A 23,089-nucleotide genomic window follows, 5' to 3' on the forward strand; every position below is an offset into this window, starting at 1 on the left:
CGGGCTGGTAGTGAGTGGTTAATGGATGTTTTTTGAGCTAGAGGAAGGTTTGTAGTGGAGTTCCCCAGGGATCAGTGTTGGAACCCTTGCATTTCCTGATGTATATTAATGACCGAAACCTTGGTGTACAGGGCACAATTTCAAGTTTGCAGATGATATGAAACTTGGAATCATTGTGAACTGTGAGGAGGATAGTTTAGAACTCCAAAAGGACATAGACACATTGGTGGAATAGGCAGACAGGTGGCAGTTGAAGTTCAATGCAGAGAAATGTGAAGTGATTCATTTTGGTAGGAGGAACATGGAGAGACTATATAAAATAAAGGATATAATTCTAAAGTGGGTGAAGGAGCAGAGGGACCTCTGTGTATATGTGCTTAAGTCATTGAAGGTGGCAGGACAGGTTGAGAGCGCGGTTAATAAAGCATAGAGTATCCTGGGCTTTACTAACGAGGGCATAGAGTACAAGAGCAGCTTGTAAAAAAAAAAACACTAGTTTGGCCTCAGCTGAAGTATTGTCCAGTTCTGGGCGCTGCACTTTAGGAAAGATGTGAGGGCATTGGAGAGAGTACAGAAAAGATTCACAAGAATGGTTCCATGGATGAGGAATTTCAGTTATGAAGATAGATTGGAGAAGTTGGGACTGTTTTCTTTGGAGAAGAGAAGGCTGAGAGGTGATTTGATAGAGGTATTCAAAATCATGAGGATCTGGACAGAGTAGATAGAGAGAAACTGTTCCCACTCGTGAAAGCATCGAGAACGATAGAGTACAGATTTGAAGTATTTGGTAAGAGAAGCAAAAATGACATGAAAAACATTTTCATGTGGCGGGTGATTAAGATCTGGAATGCACTGTCTGAGAACGTGATGGAGGCAGGAACATAAGAACTAGGAGCAGGAATAGGCAATTCAGTCCCTTGCGCCTACTTCGCCATTCAATATGATCATGGTTGATCTCATCTCGGCCTCAACTCCACTTTCCTGCCCGTTCTCCATAACCCTTCAACCCATTACTAATTAAAAATCTGTCTATCTCCTCAAATTTACTCAATGTCCCAGCATCCACAACACTCTGGGGTAGTGAAATACACAGACTCATGACCCTTTGAGAGAAGTAATTTCTCCTCATCTGTTTTAAATCTGCTACCCCTTATCCTAAAACTATGACCTCTCACTCCAGATTACCCCACCAGAGGGAACATCCTCGCAACATCTACTTTGTCAATCCTCTTAATCATCTTGTATACCTCAATTAGATCTCCTCTCATTCTTCTAAACTCTGAGTAAAGGCCTAACTGCTCAATCTCTCGTCATAAGCCAAGCCCCTCATCTCGGGAATCAATCGAGTGCCTCCAATGCAACTACATACCTCCTCAAGGGGACCAAAACTGTACACAATACTCCAGGTGCGGTCTCACTAATGCTTTGTACAGTTGCAGCAACACATCCCTACTTTTATACTCTATTCCTTTAGCAATAAATGCCAAAATTTCATTTGCCTGCCTTATTACCTGCTGTACCTGCATACTAGTTTTCAGCAAATCATGCACGAGGACACCCAGATCCATCTGCACCGAAGCACTCTGAAGTTTCTCTCCATTTAGATAATTTGCCTTTCTATTCTTTCGCCCAAAATGGATAACCTCACACTTATCCACGTTAAACTCCATCTGCCAAGTTTTTGCCCATTCACCTAACCTATCCATATCCATTTGTAAATTTCTTATTTCTTTATTGTAACTTACTATCCCACCTATTTTAGTGTCATCTGCAAATTTGACTATAGTACCTTCTATCCCTGCATCCAAGTCATTAATATAGATTGTAAATAGTTGGGGCCCGAGGACCAAACCCTGCAGCACCCCACTGGTTACATCTTGCCAACCAGAAAAAGACCCATTTATCCCAACTCTCTGTTTTCTGTTGGTTAGCCAATCCTCTATCCAAGCTAATAAATTGCCCCTAACCCCATGTGATCTTACCTTGTGTATTAACCTTTTGTGAGGCACCTTATCAAATGCTTTCTGGGAGTCCAGATATACTACATCTACAGGATCCCCATTATCCACTTTGCTTGTTACAGCTTCGAAGAACTTTAAGCAAATTAGTCAAACACGATTTACCCTTCATAAAACTATGCTGACTCTGATGGATTTGACTTTCTAAATGTCCTGTTATTGCTTCCTTAATAATGGATTCTAACAATTTCCCAACGACAGATTTTAAACTAACTGGTATATAGTTTCCTACTTTCTGCCTCCCTCCCTTTTTGAATAAGGGTGTTATATTAGCTTTTTTCCAATCCACTGGAACTTTTCCCGCATCTAGGTAATTTTGGAATATTATAACCAATGGATCCACTATCTCCACTGCCACTTCCTTTTAAGACCCTAGGATGTAGGCCATCAGGTCCTGGGGACTTGTCTGCCTTCAATCCCAATAGTTTGCTCAGTACTTTTCCCTTGTGATTGTTCTAAATTCTTCCCTTTCTATAACCTCTGCATTTCCTGTTACTATTGGGATGGTACTAGTGTCCTCCACCGTTTTTAAAAAAAAAAAAGGCAAAATACTGATTTAGTGTCTCTGCCGTTTTCTGTGTTTCCCTCTATTAACTCCCCCTGTCTCGTCCTCCAAGGGACCAACATTCACTTTAGCTACTGTCTTCCCTTTAATATACTTGAAGAAGCTTTTGCTATCCATTTTTATATTTTGTGCTGGTTTTCTTAATTTACTTTTGCTCTTTTTATTACTTTTTTAGTAACCCTTTGTTGATCTTTAAAAGTTTCCCAATCTTCCAGCCTGCCACTGGCCTTTGCAATATGGTATGCTGTAGTTTTTGTCTTTGTTATCCTTAACTTGCTTACTTAGCCATGGATGTTTTTCCCCCTCTTAGAAGCTTTCTTCCTCTCGGGAATGTATTTTAGTTGAGAGGAATTGAATATCTCAAACATCTGCCACTACTCATCAACTGTCCTGCCCAGTCCAGTAAGGCCAAATCTGTCTTCATGCCTATGTAATTACCTTTGTTTAACTCCAGAACGCTGGTGTGAGAATCTAGTTTCTCGCCCTCAAACTGAATTTGGAATTCTAGCATGCTATGATCACTGTATCCTAGAGGATCCTTAACAATGAGGTCATTAAGCAATCCCACCTCATTACACAATACCAAATCTAGACTAGCCTGCTGCCTGGTTGGTTCCACAACATATTGCTCCAAAAAATAATCTCTCATACATTCAATGAACTCTCCCTCAAGGCTCCCCTTGCCAATTTGACTAATCCAGTCTATATGCATATTAAAATCACCCATGATTATTGCCGTACCTTTGTTACAAGCCCCCACTGTGGAACTACTGTTTGGGGACCTATAGATTACTCCTACCAGGGGCTACTTTCCCTTGCTATTTCTTATTTCTACGCAGACTGATTCTACGTCTTGATCTCCAGTGCCTATATCATTTCTCACTACAGCACTGATCTCTTCCTTTACTAACAAAGCCACACCCCTCCTTTTCCTTTCTGCCTATCCTTCCGAAATACTGAGTGTCCTTGAATATTCAACACTCAAATTTGTTTTCCCTGCAACCACGTCTCAGTAATCGCCACTAAATCATACCCATTCATCTCTATTTGTGCTGCTTACTCATTAATTTTATTCCGAGTGCTTTGTGAATTCAGATACAAAGCCTTTAAGTTTGTTCTATTCTCAAATTTCCCTACTCTTGTACGATTTCTTGGTGCAATATGACGTTCACATGTTCTGTTCCTTCCTTTTATTTTCTGGTAACAATCAGCCTCATCACTACCCTGCACTCCTATCTTCTCCTTTAACTTTGACTTCCTAATTTTCCATGCAACTGAACCCTCCCCCTAACTATTTAGTATAAAGCCCTATCTACAGCCCTAGTTATTCGATTTGCCAGGACTTTGATCCTAGCGTGATTTAGGTGGACCCTGTCCCATTGGAACAGCGCTCTCCCTCCCCAGTATTGGTACCAATGTCCCACGAATTCGAACCCATTTCTCTCACACCAATCTTTGAGCCATGCATTTACCTCTTTAATCTTATTCGCGCTGTGCCAATTTGCTCATGGCTCAGGTAGTAATCCAGAGATTATCATCATTTTGGCTCTGCTTTTTAATTTAGTCTCTAGCTGCTTGTATTCCCTCAGCAGAACCTCTATCCTCGTTCTACCTACATCGTTGGTACCTACATGGACCACGACAGCTGGATCTTTCCCCTCCCAATCCAAGTTCCTCTGCAGCCCAGATGAGATATCCTGAACCATGTCACCAGGTAGGCAACACGGCCTTTGGAACTCTCAATCCTGGCCACAGAGAACAGTGTCTTTGCCCCTAACTATACTATCCCTGATTACGACTACATTTATCTTTTCTCTCCCCACTTAAATGGCTCCCTTTACCACTGTGCTGTGGTCAGTTTGCTCATCCTCCCTACAGTCCCTGCTCTCGTCCATACAGGAAACAAGAATCTTGCACCTGTTGGACAAGGGCAATGGCTGAGGCTCCTGCAACACTACCTCCTGGATCCCTCTACCTGCCTCACTCATAGTCACACCCTCCTGTCACTGACCATTGGCCGAATTCAAGGTAGGTAACACTCCCCTCCTTGATGTGTCGCAGTGTCCAAAGCTCAGACTCCAGCTCATCAACTCTTGAGCAACCAACATTTGCTACAGATGTGGTCACTAGGAACCACAATGGGGTCCACCAGCTCCCACATCATGCAGGTACGACACATCGCCTGGCCCTGCATCTCTTTTTTTTTAAATTAGATTTTAATTTTTTTTTTAAATTTCCCACTGGTCTTTACTACTTTAATCTGCTTTAGTTTTTAGTTTATATACTAATAAATCTATCAACTCTTACTCTATATTTGATTTCAATTTAAATTAAAAGCTTACCTCACCCCAGCTGCTTTCTGTTTCCCTGCTCCCACTATTGAATGTGACATCACTTTTCGATTTATTTATTTTTCTCTCGGGCTCCACTCCTGCTCCTCTTGCTACGTATGACTGAGTGAGGCAGGTAGAGGGATTCAGGAGGTAATGTTGCAGGAGCCTCAGCCCTTGTCCTCTGTCTCAATTTCAATTGAAGCATTCAAAAGGGAATTGGACAGTTATGTGAAAAGGAAGAATGTGCAGGGTTATGGGGAGAAGGTGGGGGAATGGAACTGAGAGAATTGCTCTTTCAGAGAGCCAGTGCAGACACAATGGGCCGAATGGCCGCCTTCTGCACTGTAACGATTCTGTGATTTTAAAAAGTTGTTCTGTTCAAATCAAGGAGCCAGTTTGAACGTCCTGAAATGAAGAAAAATTAGTTTGAAGTTTCAAGTAAGTGTTTACGATAGTAGCTTTTAAACAAAATTCAGTAGAAAAAAATTATCAAAGTTATTAGTTCCTTTAATTCACAAGTTGGAATCATTTTATCTGCTTGAGAACGTGGTTGCAAAATTATCTGCAACTATCTATCTATGACATAACTGTTACGTATGTGCTTGTTCATCTTTTGTTTGTCATGTTTTATTTTAATTTAAAATGAGATCTGATGTGATGCTTTATTACCTAAGACTGGAATTAAATCTTATGGAGACAGAAGATAAGTCAAGTAACTAAAAGACATTATCTGTCCTGAGTATGTCTTTGTAAACGTAGTGAATTTTCTGATTTGTTTTTGGCTTTTATTCTCTTTTTAAAGTGTCTATTTTCATCCCTCAACTTTTTCTTGTACGTCTAGTCCTTCTAGGATAGATGGTCTTGTGGGACGGTCTCTGAGAAGAAATGGGAAGAACATTCACCATTTTAAAACACATGTCCTGTGCAGCCTCCTACAACCCTCCCAGATCTTTGTGCCGCTCCAATTCTGACCTCTTGCGCATGCCCGATTTCAGTCGCTCCACTGTTGATTGCTGTGCTTTTAGCTGCTTTGGTTCCATGTCTGCAATTCCCTTGCTAAACCTCTTTGCTTCTCTACCTCTCTCCTTTTAGGACATTCCTTAAAACCCACCTCTTGGATTAAGCTTTTGGTCACCTGTCCTAATTTCTGCTTATGTGTGAACAGTGTCAAGTTTTGTTTTTAAGCTCCTGTAAAGTGCCTTTTTGGGGCTTTTTACTACATTAAAGGTGCTCATAAATGCAAGTTATTGTGACTGTATTGCATTATCCCACCTTGTCCTCCCTAACATTATTGCAGCTTTAGTCACTGTGGACTGTTACCTTCCTGATTACTGTCCTTGCTTGGTTCCACTCTTGCCTTTCTGATCATACCTAGATAATCTTTAGCACTAGCTTTTTTTCTGCCTTGACAGTGCCCCCCCCCTCTCACCTAACCAAAGATCTTCTGTTGGCCCCCGCTTTTTCCTCATCTACATGCTGCCCATTGTTGATATCATCCACAGATTTGAGGTCAGCTTTCACATGCAAATTGACAACACTCCGATTTACTTCACTGGCACCTCTCCTGACATTTGCACTGCCTCTGTGTTGTCAGGTTGATTGGCTGACATCCAGTCTGGAATGAGCTGCAATTTCCTACAGTGGCACTCGATGTCCCCCAATGCTTTAGATTTTAAATTCCACTCCTCGTGTTTAAATTCTTCATGACCTTGTGCTATTTTTGTAACTTCATCCAGGCCTACAACCAATCTTCCCTGTACATGCTCTTCCTCTGATTTGGGCCTCTTGTACAGTGTATTCCCTTTGCCCCACCATTAGCAGTCAGGCCTTCAACTTCTACACCCAAGCTCTGGAATTTCCTCCCAGAACCCCTCTGCCTGTCCATCTCCCTGTGATCTCTTAAGACCCTTTTTTTAAAAAAAACACACTAACCATGTTTTTGGTTACTCCTAATATTTCTGCCTTTTGTGTGTTTACCCCTCTGACGTACCATGGGATGTCTTTCGATGTTAAAGGTTTTATATAAATGCAAGGTATTATTTTGAAGGGGTCATTTCCTCCTGAGAGGTGGCGGTACTCAAACCCATGCTTGTTTTTTGACTTTTTAAAAAAATAACACTTTTTTCCCCTGTTGCAAATTCGTATAGATCAAGGACCGTTCACTTAATTTGTAAAATATTTCAAGTACTCCAATGTTTCCCAGCCATATTGTTTAAACATTCTATATCTCTTATCCTCTTCCAAAAGCAAAGAAGGCTGTATCTTTTTTAGAGGAGCAGTGTCCCTTTATGATTTTGCTATCCTCATGTACCAACAAGTTGGTAATGATCATAACTTGTTGCTGATTGTGTCAAGGTACAAATTAAAAATTTGCATAGTATAGTGCAGTGTAAAAGTTTGTACTTTTTTTAACAGATAATTTGCTGCAGTACGCTTATGGCAGCGTGCAGCAAAATGTTCAATATCGTTTTTTAAGGAACTAAGCTTGTCTGTCAAATTTTGATTAAAAGCAATATGCCATCATACTACTTTTATTCCAGGACTTCTGTCTGCTTTTCAATTTAATTGATGCTGACAGTTTATTTATTTATTTAGAGATACAGCACTGAAACATGCCCTTCGGCCCACCGAGTCTGTGCCGGCCAGCAACCACCCATTTATACTAACCCTACAGTAATCCCATATTCCCTACCACCTACCTAGACTAGGGACAATTTACAACAGCCAATTTACCTATCACCTGCAAGTCTTCGGCTGTGGGAGGAAACCAGAGCACCCGGTGAAAACCCACGCGGTCACAGGGAGAACGGGGGAGGCGGTGGCGTACTGGTATTGTCAGTGGACTAGTAACCCAGAGACCCAAGTCTTGCTCTGGGGACATGGGCTCGAATCCCACCACAGCAGATGGTGGAATCTGAATTCAATTAATAAATCTGGAATTTAAAGCTAGTCTAATGATGGCCATGAAACCATTGTCGACTGTTGTAAAAACCCATCTGGTTCACTAATGCCCTTTAGGGAAGGAAATCTGCTGTCCTTACCTGGTCTGGCCTACATGTGACTCCAGATCTACAGCAATGTGGTTGACTCTTACATGCCCTCGAAATAACCTAGCAAACCATTCAGTTCAAGGGCAATTACGGATGGGCAATAAATGCTAGCCTGGCCTGCGACGCCCACATCCCATGAAAGAATAAAACAACTTGCAAACTCCGCACAGGCAGTACCCAGAATCGAACCTGGGTCTCTGGAGCTGTGAGGCTGCGGTGCTAACCACTGTGCCACTTATAATCTAATCGGAAGGCAAAGGAGAAAAGGCTGCCAGGTGTTGATGATGTGTTTGGAACAAAAACAGAAAATGCTTGAAATACTCAGCAGGTCAGGCAGCATCTGTGGAGAGCAAAGCAGAGTTAAGATTTCAGGTCTGTGACCTGAGTATTTCTAGAACTTTCTGTTTTTGTTTCAGATTTCCAGCATTTGCAGTATTTCAGAACAAAGAACAGGACAGCACAGGAACAGGCCATGCGGCCCTCCAAGCCTGCGTTGATCTTGATGCCGACCTAAACTAAAACCCTCTGCACTTCCGGGGTCCGTATCCCTCTATTCCCATCCGATTCATGTATTTGTCAAGATGCCTCTTAAATGTCTCTATGGTACCTGCTTCCACCACCTCCCCCAGCAACAAGTTCCAGGCACTCACCACCTGTGTAAAGAACTTGCCTCGCACATCCCCTCTAAACTTTGCCCCTCGCATCTTAAACCTATGTGCCCTAGTAACTGACTCTTCCACCCTGGGGAAAAAGCATCTGACTATCCACTCTGTCCATGCCGCTTATAACTTTGTAAACCTCTATCATGTCACCCCTCCACCTTCGTCATTCCAGTGAAAACAATCCGAGTTTATCCAACCTCTCCTCATAGCTAATGCCCTCCAGACCAGGCAACATCCTGGTAAGCCTCTTCTGTACCCTCTCCAAAGCCTCCACGTCCTTCTGGTCGTGTGGCGACCAGAATTGCACGCAATATTCTAAGTGTGGCCTAACTAAGGTTCTGTACAGCTGCAACATGACTTGCCTATTTTTATACTCTATGCCCCGACCGATGAAGGCAAGCATGCTGTATGCCTTCTTGACTACCTTATCCACCTGCGTTGCCACTTTGTGACCTGTGGATTTGTACGCCCAGATCTCTCTGCCTGTCAATACTCCCAAGGGTTCTGCCATTTACTGTATACTTCCCACCTGCACTAGACCTTCCAAAATGCATTACCTCACATTTGTCCGGATTAAACTCCATCTGCCATTTCTCCGCCCAAGTCTCCAACCGATCTATATCCTGCTGTATCCTCTGACAATCCTCATCACTCTCCACAACTCCACCAACCTTTGTGTCATCTGCAAACTTACTAATCAGACCAGCTACATTTTCCTCCAAATCATTTCTATATACTACAAACAGCAAAGGTCCCAGCACTGATCCCTGTGGAACACCACTAGTCACAGCCCTCCATTCAGAAAAGCACCCTTCCACTGCTACCCTCTGTCTTCTGTGACCGAGCTAATTCTGTATCCATCTTGCCAGCTCCCCTCTGATCCTATATGACTTCATCTTTTGTATCAGTCTGCCATGAGGGACCTTGTCAAAGGCTTTACTGAAGTCCATATAGATAACATCCACTGCCCTTCCTTCATCAATCATCTTCGTCACTTCCTCAAAAAACTCAAGCAAATTAGTGAGACACGACCTCCCCTTCACAAAACCATGCTGCCTCTCGCTGATAAGTCCATTTGTTTCCAAATGGGAGTAAATCCTGTTCCGAAGAATCCTCTCTAATAATTTCCCTACCACTGACGTAAGGCTCACCGGCCTATAATTTCCTGGATTATCCTTGCTACCCTTCTTAAACAAAGGAACAACATTGCCTATTCTCCAGTCCTCTGGGACCTCACCTGTAGCCAATGAGGATGCAAAGATTTCTGTCAAGGCCCCAGCAATTTCTTCCCTTGCCTCCCTCAGTATTCTGGGGTAGATTCCATCAGGCCCTGGGGACTTATCTACCTTAATGCTTTGCAAGACACCCAACACCACCTCCTTTTTGATAATGAGATGACTGAGACGATCCACATTCCCTTCTCTCGGCTCATCATCCACCAAGTCCTTCTCCTTGGTGAATACTGATGCAAAGTACTCATTTAGTACCTCGCCCATTTCCTCTGGCTCCACACATAGATTCCCTTCTCTGTCCTTGAGTGGGCCAACCCTTTCCCTGGTTACCCTCTTGCTCTTTATATACGCATATAAAGCCTTGGGATTTTCCTTAATCCTGTTTGCCAATGACTTCTCATAACCCCTTTTAGCCCTCCTGACTCCTTGCTTAAGTTCCTTCCTACTGTCTTTATATTCCTCAAGGGATTCGTCTGTTCCTAGCCTTCCAGCCCTTACGAATGCTTCCTTTTTTCTTTTTGACGAGGCTCACAATATCCCGGGTTATCCAAGGTTCCCGAAACTTGCCAAACGTATCTTTCTTCCTCACAGGAACATGCTGGTCCTGGATTCTAATCAACTGACGTTTGAAAGACTCCCACATGTCAGATGTTAATTTACCCTCAAACAGCCGACCCCAATCTAAATTCTTCAGTTCCTGCCTAATATTGTTATAATTAGCCTTCCCCCAATTTAGCACCTTCACCCGAGGACTACTCTTATCCTTATCCACAAGTACCTTAAAACTTATGGAATTATGGTCACTGTTCCCAAAATGCTCCCCTACTGAAACTTCGACCACCTGGCCGGGCTCATTCCCCAATACCAGGTCCAGTATGGCCCCATCCCTAGTTGGACTATCTACGTATTGTTTTAAGAAGCCATCCTGGATGCTCCTTGCAAATACTGCCCCATCCAAGCCCCTAGCACTAAGTGAGTCCCAGTCAATCTCGGGGAAGTTAAAATCACCCACCACTACAATCCTGTTACCTTTACATCTTTCCAAAATCTGACTGCATATTTGCTCCTCTACCTCCCGCTGGCTGTTGGGAGGCCTGTAGTAAACTCCCAACATCGTGACTGCACCCTTCCTATTCCTGAGCTCCACCCATATTGCCTCGCTGCATGACCCCTCTGAGGTGTCCTCCCGCAGTACAGCTGTGATATTCTCCTTAACCAGTAATGCAACTCCCCCATCCCTTTTACATCCCCCTCTATCCTGCCTGAAGCTTCTAAATCCTGGAACATTTAGCTGCCAATCCTGTCCTTCCCTCAACTAAGTCTCTGTAATAGCAACAACATCATATTTCCAAGTACTAATCCAAGCTCTAAGTTCATCTGCCTTACCTGTTATACTTCTTGCATTGAAACAAATGCACTTCAGACCACCAGTCCCGCTGTGCTGCGCAACATCTCCCTGCCTGCTCTTCCTCTTAGTCTTACTGGCCTTATTTACTAGTTCCCCTTCATTTATTTCACTTGCTGTCCTACCGCTCTGGTTCCCACCCCCCTGCCACACTAGTTTAAACCCTCCCGAATGATGCTAGCAAACCTTGCAGCCAGGATATTTGTGCCCCTCCAGTTTAGATGCAACCCGTCCTTGTACAGGTCCCATCTGTCCCTGAAGAGATCCCAATGGTCCAGATATCTGAAACCCTCCCTTCTGCACCAGCTGTTCAGCCACCTGTTTAGCTACACTATCTTCCTATTTCTAGCCTCACTGGCACGTGGCACAGGGAGTGATCCGGAGATTACAACCCTAGAGGTCCTGTCTTTTAACTTTCTACCTAACTCCCTAAACTCCCCCTGCAGGACCTCATCACTCTTCTTTTGCCTATGTCGTTGGTACCTATGTGTACCACAACCTCTGGCTGTTCGCCCTCCCCCTTCAGAATGCCCCCTGTCCGTTCAGAGACATCCTTGACCCTGGCACCACGGAGGCAACATACCATCCTGGAGTCTCTTTCACGTCCACAGAAGAGCCTATCTGTGCCCCTGATTATAGAGTCCCCAACACATTTGTGTTAATGTATTTGGTCTCTTTCTTCCCTTCCTCCTTTCACAAAAGGACCAACAGTGCTATACACCAGCAATACCTAGAATTCAAGTTCGAGAATTGACTCCATGATGGGCCTTTGTTCCTCAGTACATTTTTATATACAAATTTCAGTATTTTGATTCCAACTGAATATAGTTTACACAACATAAATGAATGTTGAACTCCATATTAATCTTGTAACTTCCTGCACAATGCATATGTTTCACCTAATGTGCTGTCAACGTGTGGATGTAGATCATTTAAAATACTTCCTTGTGCATGATAGCTAAATGATTATCTTTGAGAAATCACTTGTCTCTTATTTTAAACTGTTCTTGTTGGTGTTTTAGCTTCCTGCATGATGCCTGACCTGTATGGAAACTAAGTGAGGGCTTAGAGTCATAGTTATACAGCACAGAAACAGGCCCTTCGACCCACCATGTCCGTACCAGCCATCAAACACCTATCTATTCGAATCCCATTTTCCAGCACTTGGCCTGTAGCCTTGTATGCTATGGTGTTTCAAGTGCTTATCTAAATACTTCTTAAATGTTGTGAGGGTTCCTGCCTGTACCACCCCCTCAGCCAGTGCATTCCAGATTCCAGCCACCCTTTGGGTGAAATTTTTTTCCCTCAAATTCCCTCTAAACCTCCTGCTCCTTACCTTAAATCTATGCCCCCTGGTTATTGACCCCTCCGCTAAGGGACAAAGTTTCTTCCTATCTACCCTATCTGTGCCCCTCATAATTTTGTATAACTCAATCAGGTCCCCCATCCGCCTTCTCTGCTCTAAGGAAAACAACCCCAGCCTATCCAGTCTATCTTTGTAACTGAAATGCTCCAGCCCAGGAACATCCTGGTGAATCTCCTCTGCACCCTCTCCAGTGCAATCACATTCTTCCTATAGTGTGGTGCCTAGAACTGCACACACTACTCCAGCTGTGGCCTAACTAGCGTTTTATACAGTTCCATCATAACCTCCCTGCTCTTATATTCTGTGCCTCGGCTAATAAAGGTAAGTATCCCATATGCCTTCCTAACCACCTTATCTACCTGTGCTGCTGCCTTCAGTGCTCTATGGACAAGTATGCCAAGGTCCCTCTGTACTTCCTATGGTCCTACCATCCATTTTATATTCCCCTGCCTTGTTAATCCTTCCAAAATGTATCACCTCACACTTCTCAGGATTAAATTCCATTTGCCACTGCTCGGCCCATTTTACCATCCCATCTATATCGTCCTGTAATCAAAGGATTTCCTCCTTCCTATTAACGACACCACCAATTTTCGTGTCATCTGTGAACTTACTGATCATACCTCCTATATTCATGTCTAAATCATTAATGTACACTACAAACAGCAAGGGTCCCAGCACCAATCCCTGCGGTACACCACTGGTCACAGGCTTCCAATCGCAAAAGCAACCCTCAACCATCACTCTCTCTGCCTTCTGCCACTAAGCCAAATTTGGATCCAAATTGCCCTGGATCCCATGGGCTCTTACCATCTTGATCAATCACCCATGCAGGATCTTATCAAAAGCCTTACTGAAGTCCATGTAGACAACATCAACTGCTTTACCCTCATCTACACACCTAATCACCACCTTGAAAAATTCAATCAAATTTGTTTGATGTGATCTTCCCCTGACAAAGCCACGCTGATTATCCTTGATTATTCCCTGCCTCTCAAAATGGAGATTAATCCTGTCCCTCAGAACTTTTTCCAGTAGTTTCCCCGCCACTGATGTTAGACTCAGTGACCTGTAATTACTTGGTTTATCCCTACTACCCTTCTTGAATAATGGTACCACATTTGCTGTCCTCCAGTCCTCTGGCACCTCTCCCGTGGCCAGAAAGGATTTGGAAATTTGTGTCAGAGCACCTGAAATCTCCTCCATTGCCTCACATAGCAGCCTGCGATACATCTCATCTGGGCCTGGGGATTTATCCACTTTTAAACCCGTGAAAACTGCTAATACTTCCTCCTCTTCAATGCTGATTTGTTCAAGTATATCACAATCCCAATCTCTACACCTACATTGTCCTTCTCCAAAGTGAACACAGATGAAAAGTAATCATTTAAAACCTCACCTACATTCTCTGGCTCCACACGCAGATTGCCACTTTGATCCTTAATGGGCCCTACTCTTTCCCTGGTTATCCTCTTGCCCTTAATATACTTATAAAACGCCTTGAGATTTTCCTTTATCTTGCCCGCCAGTGTTTTTTCATGCCCCGTTTTTGCTCTCCTAATTACTTTTTAAAGTACCCCCTTCACTTTCTATACTCCTGTAGTGCCTCCGCTGTTTTTAGCCCTCCGAATCTGCCATAAGCCTCTTTTCTTTTTTCCTTAATCCAATCCTCCATATCCCTTGACATTGAGGGTTCCCTGGACTTATTGGTGCTACCCTTCACTTTTATGGGAACATGCTGGCCCTGAACACACACTATTTCCTCTTTGACTCCCACTGGTCTGATGTAGACTTTCCTACAAATAACTGCACCCAATCCACTTTGGCCAGATCCTGTTTCATCATATTGAAATCGGCCTTCCCCCAATTCGGTACCTTTTATTTCCAGTCCATCTTTGTCCTTTTCCATAACCACCTTAAATCTTAGAGTTATGGTCATTAATCCCGAAATGCTCCCCCACTAACACTTCTACCACTTGCCCGGCTTCATTCCCTAAGATTCTCTAAGGGGCGGCACAGTGGCGCAGTGGTTAGCACCGCAGCCTCACAGCTCCAGTGACCCGGGTTCAATTCTGGGTACTGCCTGTGTGGAGTTTGTAAGTTCTCCCTGTGTCTGCGTGGGTTTTCTCTGGGTGCTCCGGTTTCCTCCCACAAGCCAAAAGACTTGCAGGTTGGTAGGTAAATTGGCCATTATAAATTGTCCCTAGTATAGGTAGGTGGACTGATACACCGCACCAAACAACATGAAAAAAGGAAAGAAGGTACCAGCCCTTCGCTTTGCAAGCTGGAACGTCAGAACTATGTGTCCTGGCCTGTCGGAAGACCTTACACAAATCAACGATTCTCGGAAGACCGCCATCATTAACAACGAGCTCAGTAGACTCAATGTGGACATTGCAGCACTTCAGGAGACTCGCCTCCCCGCGAGTGGCTCTCTAGCAGAGCAAGACTACACCTTCTTCTGGCAGGGCAGGGATCCTGAAGAACCAAGACAGCATGGAGTGGGCTTCGCCATCAGAAACTCCTTGCTCAGCATGATAGAGCCTCCCTCAAATGGCTCGGAACGCATACTGTCCATCCGACTGCTCACCACCTCTGGTCCAGTACACCTACTCAGCATCTATGCTCCAACACTCTGTTCCGCACCTGAAGCTAAAGACCAGTTCTATGAACAACTCCATAACATCATTAGCAGCATCCCCAACACCGAACACCTATTCCTGCTGGGGGACTTTAATGCCAGGGTTGGGGCCGACCATGACTCATGGCCCTCCTGCCTTGGGCGCTATGGCGTTGGAAGGATGAATGAGAACGGGCAGAGACTGCTTGAGTTGTGTACCTATCATAACCTCTGCATCACCAACTCGTTCTTTCACACTAAACCCTGTCACCAGGTTTCATGGAGGCACCCAAGATCACGTCGTTGGCACCAGCTAGACCTCATTGTCACAAGGCGAGCCGCCTTAAACAGTGTTCAAATCACACGCAGCTTCCACAGTGCGGACTGCGACACCGACCACTCCCTGGTGTGCAGCAAGGTTAGACTCAGACCAAAGAAGTTGCATCATTCCAAGCAGAAGGGCCACCCGCGCATCAACACGAGCAGAATTTCTCACCCACAGCTGTTACAAAAATTTCTAAATTCACTTGTAACAGCCCTTCAAAACACTCCCACAGGGGATGCTGAGACCAAGTGGGCCCACATCAGAGACGCCATCTATGAGTCAGCTTTGACCACCTACGGCAAAAGTGCGAAGAGAAATGCAGACTGGTTTCAATCTCATAATGAAGAGCTGGAACCTGTCATAGCCGCTAAGCGCATTGCACTTTTGAACTACAAGAAAGCCCCCAGCGATTTAACATCCGCAGCACTTAAAGCAGCCAGAAGTACTGCACAAAGAACAGCTAGGCGTTGCGCAAACGACTACTGGCAACACCTATGCAGTCATATTCAGCTGGCCTCAGACACCGGAAACATCAGAGGAATGTATGATGGCATGAAGAGAGCTCTTGGGCCAACCATCAAGAAGATCACCCCCCTCAAATCTAAATCGGGGGACATAATCACTGACCAACGCAAACAGATGGACCGCTGGGTTGAGCACTACCTAGAACTGTACTCCAGGGAGAATGCTGTCACTGAGACTGCCCTCAATGCAGCCCAGCCTCTACCAGTCATGGATGAGCTGGACATACAGCCAACCAAATCGGAACTCAGTGATGCCATTGATTCCCTAGCCAGCGGAAAAGCCCCTGGGAAGGACAGCATTACCCCTGAAATAATCAAGAGTGCCAAGCCTGCTATACTCTCAGCACTACATGAACTGCTATGCCTGTGCTGGGACGAGGGAGCAGTACCCCAGGACATGCGCGATGCCAACATCATCACCCTCTATAAAAACAAAGGTGACCGCGGTGACTGCAACAACTACCGTGGAATCTCCCTGCTCAGCATAGTGGGGAAAGTCTTTGCTCGAGTCGCTCTGAACAGGCTCCAGAAGCTGGCCGAGCGCGTCTACCCTGAGGCACAGTGTGGCTTTCGTGCAGAGAGATCGACTATTGACATGCTGTTCTCCCTTCGTCAGATACAGGAGAAATGCCGTGAACAACTGATGCCCCTCTACATTGCTTTCATTGATCTCACCAAAGCCTTTGACCTCGTCAGCAGACGTGGTCTCTTCAGACTACTAGAAAAGATCGGATGTCCACCAAAGCTACTAAGTATCATCACCTCATTCCATGACAATATGAAAGGCACAATTCAACATGGTGGCTCCTCATCAGAGCCCTTTCCTATCCTGAGTGGTGTGAAACAGGGCTGTGTTCTCGCACCCACACTTTTTGGGATTTTCTTCTCCCTGCTGCTTTCACATGCGTTCAAATCCTCTGAAGAAGGAATTTTCCTCCACACAAGATCAGGGGGCAGGTTGTTCAACCTTGCCCGTCTAAGAGCGAAGTCCAAAGTACGGAAAGTCCTCATCAGAGAACTCCTCTTTGCTGACGATGCTGCTTTAACATCTCACACTGAAGAATGCCTGCAGAGTCTCATCGACAGGTTTGCGTCTGCCTGCAATGAATTTGGCCTAACCATCAGCCTCAAGAAAACGAACATCATGGGGCAGGATGTCAGAAATGCTCCATCCATCAATATTGGCGACCACGCTCTGGAAGTGGTTCAAGAGTTCACCTACCTAGGCTCAACTATCACCAGTAACCTGTCTCTAGATGCAGAAATCAACAAGCGCATGGGTAAGGCTTCCACTGCTATGTTCAGACTGGCCAAGAGAGTGTGGGAAAATGGCGCACTGACACGGAACACAAAAGTCCGAGTGTATCAGGCCTGTGTCCTCAGTACCTTGCTCTACGGCAGCGAGGCCTGGACAACGTATGCCAGCCAAGAGCGACGTCTCAATTCATTCCATCTTCGCTGCCTTCGGAGAATACTTGGCATCAGGTGGCAGGACTATATCTCCAACACAGAAGTCCTTGAAGCGGCCAACATCCCCAGCTTATACACACTACTGAGTCAGCGGCGCTTGAGATGGCTTGGCCATGTGAGCCGCATGGAAGATGGCAGGATCCCCAAAGACACATTGTACAGCGAGCTCGCCACTGGTATCAGACCCACCGGCCGTCCATGTCTCCGTTATAAAGACGTCTGCAAACGCGACATGAAATCGTGTGACATTGATCACAAGTCGTGGGAGTCAGTTGCCAGCATTCGCCAGAGCTGGCGGGCAGCCATAAAGACAGGGCTAAATTGTGGCGAGTCGAAGAGACTTAGTAGTTGGCAGGAAAAAAGACAGAGGCGCAAGGGGAGAGCCAACTGTGCAACAGCCCCAACAAACAAATTTCTCTGCAGCACCTGTGGAAGAGCCTGTCACTCCAGAATTGGCCTTTATAGCCACTCCAGGCGCTGCTTCACAAACCACTGACCACCTCCAGGCGCGTATCCATTGTCTCTCGAGATAAGGAGGCCCAAAGAAAAAAGATAGGTAGGTGGTAGGGAAATATAGGGTCAGGTGGGGGTGTGGTAGGAATATGGGATTAGTGTAGGATTAGTATAAATGGGTGGTTGATGGTCGGCACAGACTCGGTGGGCCGAAGGGCCTGTTTCAGTGCTGTATCTCTAAACTAAACTAAACTAAACATTAGGTCCCGTACCGCCCCTTCTCTTGTCGGACTTTCTATGTACTGGTTCAAAAAACTCTCCTGGATGCATTTTAAGAATTTTGCCCCCTTTAAGCCTTTTGCACTAAGACTATCCCAGTTAATATTTCGGAAGTTGAAATCCCCTACTATTATTACCCTATTATTTTTACACCTCTCTGAGATTTGCATACATATCTGCTCCTTTATTTCTCCCTGACTGTTTGGAGGCCTGCAGTATACTCCCAGTGATTGCCCCCTTTTGGTTTTTAAGTTCTACCCATAAGGCCTCATTTGAGGAACCTTCTAAGATATCATCCCTCCTTACTGCAGTAATTGACTCCTTAATCAATAGTGCAAAGCCACCTCCTCTTTTACATCCGCCCCCCCCCCCCCCACCCCCTGCCAAACCCGGTCATGCCTGAAGATTCTATACCTTGGAATATTGAGCTGCCAGCCCTGCCCTTCCCTCAACCATGTCTTTGTGATAGCAATAATATAATATTCCCATGTGTTAATCAATGCCCTCAATTCATCTGCCTTACTAGTATTACTGCTAGTGTTAAAATAGATGCCTTGCATTATTCTCTTGTGACTTAACAGGTCTGTATTTGGTCTGCCTTCCAGATTGACTTGGTTTCTCTTCTATATTTTGCTGTTCATCACCCCCTACAGCACCTCCACTCTGTATCCCATCTCCCTGCCAAATTCGATTTAAACCCCACCCCAACCCCAGAACACTAGCAAACCTCCCAGCGAGGATGTTTGGTCCTGTTCTGGTTTAGTTGCAACCCATCCGACTTGTACAGGTTCCGCCTTCGCCAGAAACAGACCCAGTGATCCAGGAAACTAAAGTTCTCCCTCCTGCACCATCTCTTCAGCCACGCATTCATCTGCTGTATCCTCCTATTCCTAAACTCACCTGCACATGGCACCAGGAGTAATCCAGAGATTATAACCTTTGAGGTCCTGCTTTTTAATCTGCTACCTAGCTCCTTAAATTCTTGTTGCAGGAACTCATCCGTCTTCCTGCCTAAGCCATTGGTACCGATGTGAGCCATGACCTCTGACTGTTCACCCACCCCCTTCAGAATGTCTTGCAACCGCTCCGTGACATCCTTGATCCTCGCACCAGGGAGGCAACATACCATGCTGGAGTCACATTTGCGGCCACAGAACCGCCTGTGGCTCAATTACCAGAGAACAATGGACATTAAAAATTAAAGAGGCCCAAATCCAGTCATTCTGTCCTAAGTAGCTATTTTTACATGTCTAATTATGTGAAAAAGAATGGCATTACCATTTAACATAGGGAAAATTGTTTATTTAAGACCAGGAAGAAGCACCAGCCTCACATCCTTTTGTTTGAATGTCTGCTGCCTAAGATTCTGTTTGCTTGTGTATTCTAGATTTATTCCAGAATTAAGGAGTAGAGCTATGAGGAAGAACTGGTTATTCCAGGACTTGCTTGAAAATAGAAAACCAATAAGTGATTTGATTGAATATTGAAGATTGAGAATTTGAACCCAGATAGGGTTTCCTGCCATGCTTTCAGGGACATAAATTCAGATGAAGAGAAACAGAATAAAGTATCTAATTCCGACAAATCATTTTCAGTAAGAGAATAAAGAAGTGTAGAACAGGCTACCAGCAAAGGAAGTGGATCATGAAACCATGAGGGGGGTTTAAAAATGGGCTAGACAATTTCTTGTCTTCAAATTGGTTCACTACTGGATTAGCTGGAGAAATACATCAAGGATATTTTGTAGGAAGGCTAGATGAACCAGTGATGAGCTCCTTTCTAAACTTGTCATTGAATCAGTGTGTTCTTGTATACTTTAGTACATGGTAATATAGTCTTTGCATTTTGCATAATTGTTGAATGAATATGAAATTGTTCATTTTGGGTGGAGGAAATCTGCATTTAGCAGTACGGTTATATATTTCAGATTTGTGCCTACGCTGTAGATGAATGTGGTGTAAGTCACAACGCTAGGTAAATAAATAGTTTTTCTTACCCATTAACTGTTTTGCATTGCTGTTTCTCAGATCAAGTCCCAATAGCCTTGCATTGTAACTCAATTTGGAAAAGTACTTTTTCTTAACCTGTATAGCTGTAGTGTGCTATTTCTTGCAGCTTATTATCATAGAAACATGCAGCACAGAAGGAGGACATTCAGCCTGCCATGCCTGTCCTGACTCTTTGAAAGAGCAATCATGCTTAGGCCCACATCCCTGCCTTTTACCCATAACCCTGTAAGTTCCTGATCCTCAAATACCTGTCCCACTGCCTTTTAAAATTATTCATGGAATCAGCTTTTTCAGGTAGAGCATTCCACATCCTCACAACTGAGTGAAAAAATGTCTCCTCATCTCCTCCTCTCCAGATCTTTTGCCAATCATCTTAAATCTATAACCTCTAGTGTTTGACCCACTCACCAGAGGGAATTGTTATTCTCTAGTTACTCGATCAAAACTTCTCATCATTTTGAAAACCTCTGTTAGGTCACCTTTTAACTTTCTCTGTTCCAAGGAGAACAGTCTTAACTTTTCCAACTTCTCATAACTGAAGTCCCTCATCTCTGGTAATGTCCTGGTAAACCTCGTCAGTACCTTCTCTGGGGCCTTTACATCTTTCCTGAAGTGTGATGCTCAGATTTGTCCACAATACATACATATATATATATATAATAAAGCCAAATAACCCATATGCTTTTTTAAGATCTATGCTTTTCAAAATCATGCCATTTATTATAGTGTCTCTTTATATTAGTTTTTCCAAAATGCATCACTTCACACTTCTTCGTATTGAATTCCATCTGCCATGCCTCTACCCATTTCACCATCTGGTCTGTCTTCCTGAGGCTTACGTCTGTCATCATCACTATTTACTACTTCACTAAGTTTTGTATCATCTGCATACTTTTATAATGTTGCTGCTGTACTCGAGTTGGGTTGTTTTATAAAACATTGCAAAGGATAATGGACCCAACACTGGTCCCCGGGGAACACCACTGCAAGCCACCTCCCAGTTTGAAAAACATTAATTCGCCATCGTGCAATGCTTATTGGTATGGATATTTATAAAATCAGAAGAAAGAAATTCTGGATCTACAGGTATTGTGAGGGCATCTCTGGCAGAGTCCAATTCTGTAAATTACATCATTAAGTAGAAATCAGTCTTGGTGGTAAACAGTTTGTCATTTTTGGGTCCTGAAACTTCATAACACTTCTAGATTTAGGCTAAGCTACAAATGTATATAATTTAAAAAAATCTAAAGTAGGAGCTCAAGTAACTCTCGTGATTTGTGTTAACCTCGCAACTTAAGATCGCCAGATTCAAATTTCAGCCTTAATTACATTGCATTATTGCTCAATGGTCCAATAGAGAATGAGGAAAACCTTTTATCGAGGAGACCTTGAACACCCTGCTAAAAGTTACATCTGTCAGATGATTAATGTTCTACGATACTGTTGAAAAGGTGCCGAGGCTAGCAATGACAATGATTCTGAATATCAATTACTAACTTAAGTTCGGAGAATTTTTTTGTTTGAAAAAAAGGAGAGGAAACTTCGAGATGGTTTAATTGAAGCTTTTAAGATAATAAAGCAGATTAGATTAGATTAGAGATACAGCACTGAAACAGGCCCTTCGGCCCACCGAGTCTGTGCCGAACATCAACCACCCATTTATACTAATCCTACACTAATCCCATATTCCCAACAAACATCCCCACCTGTCCCTATATTTCCCTACCACCTACCTATACTAGTGACAATTTATACTGGCCAATTTACCTATCAACCTGCAAGTCTTTGGCTTGTGGGAGGAAACCGGAGCACCCGGAGAAAACCCACGCAGACACGGAGAACTTGCAAACTCCACACAGGCAGTACCCGGAATCGAACCCGGGTCCCTGGAGCTGTGAGGCTGCGGTGCTAACCACTGCGCCACTGTGCCGCCCTAAATTGACCATATTGATTTGGGCAAACTTTATTAGGTGACGACTTCATGACACTTTTTGTATCGGGTAGAGGAACAGAAACTAAATAGTGTTTGAAGTAAGAAGTAAAGATTTTTTTTTTACCCAGGAAGCAATAATATTGTGTATTAAGTTGCTAGTAGGGACCATTTTAGAATGGGCACAACAAATGGGTACAAGGCAATTGTATGCTTTCATGAGAGGAGGGATTGAGAGAGATGGTGAAAATTGTACATATTAAATTGATCTATCAAAAGCAATGGGCTTGCTGAGCTCCACTGATTTTTTTTTTTCTTTGTTCCTAAAAGTTCTTGTAATTTTAGAATGGCATTGTATAACAGCCTTGGATAATCCCTTAGCAGTTATTAAGAATGCCTGTTCTTCTCTCCAGACAAAAAGCTGGAGGACAGTCTTGAGCTGGAAAAAGGTTGTAATATAGAAGACTCTCATTTTGGATCAAAGTCATATTTGTTTGAAGAAATTTTGAAATATGTTTGAAAGCCTTTTTTTTTTTGTTTTCATTGGGTGCCAGGTTTTATGCTTCAGAATATAATTACGTTTACATTCAAGGTTTTTGCCAGTTGTGCTGATTTTGTGTTTTGATGGATGTTTCCAATTAAAAATGTTCCTTTTTTTTTAATAGGAAGTAGAAACAGAGCAATACTTTAACCTCTTCTTACCTGAGTTGAAGCAACGTGGCTATGATGGGTTCTTCTGTCCAAAATCTCGTGCCAAATTAATGTCTGAGCAGGAAAGGAAGCATGTCGATGGTTGCGCAATATTCTTCAAAACCGAGAAGTATGTGTAGACTGTTGAACAATGCACA

General features: G+C 43.8%; 1 protein-coding gene across 3 annotated transcripts in view; it reads left to right on the plus strand.

Annotated features, from left to right (window-relative positions):
- cnot6l (CCR4-NOT transcription complex, subunit 6-like) overlaps window positions 1–23,089 on the plus strand; it is a 121,814-nt gene that overhangs the window by 72,737 nt on the left and 25,988 nt on the right. For all 3 annotated transcript variants that reach the window (XM_068039193.1, XM_068039184.1, XM_068039204.1), the window contains one exon: window positions 22,907–23,061. In XM_068039193.1, the coding sequence (XP_067895294.1) occupies window positions 22,907–23,061 (155 nt within the window). The remainder of the gene's footprint in view (window positions 1–22,906; window positions 23,062–23,089) is intronic.

This window comes from Heterodontus francisci, chromosome 1, assembly GCF_036365525.1.
Source record: "Heterodontus francisci isolate sHetFra1 chromosome 1, sHetFra1.hap1, whole genome shotgun sequence".
Lineage (NCBI taxonomy): Eukaryota > Metazoa > Chordata > Chondrichthyes > Heterodontiformes > Heterodontidae > Heterodontus > Heterodontus francisci.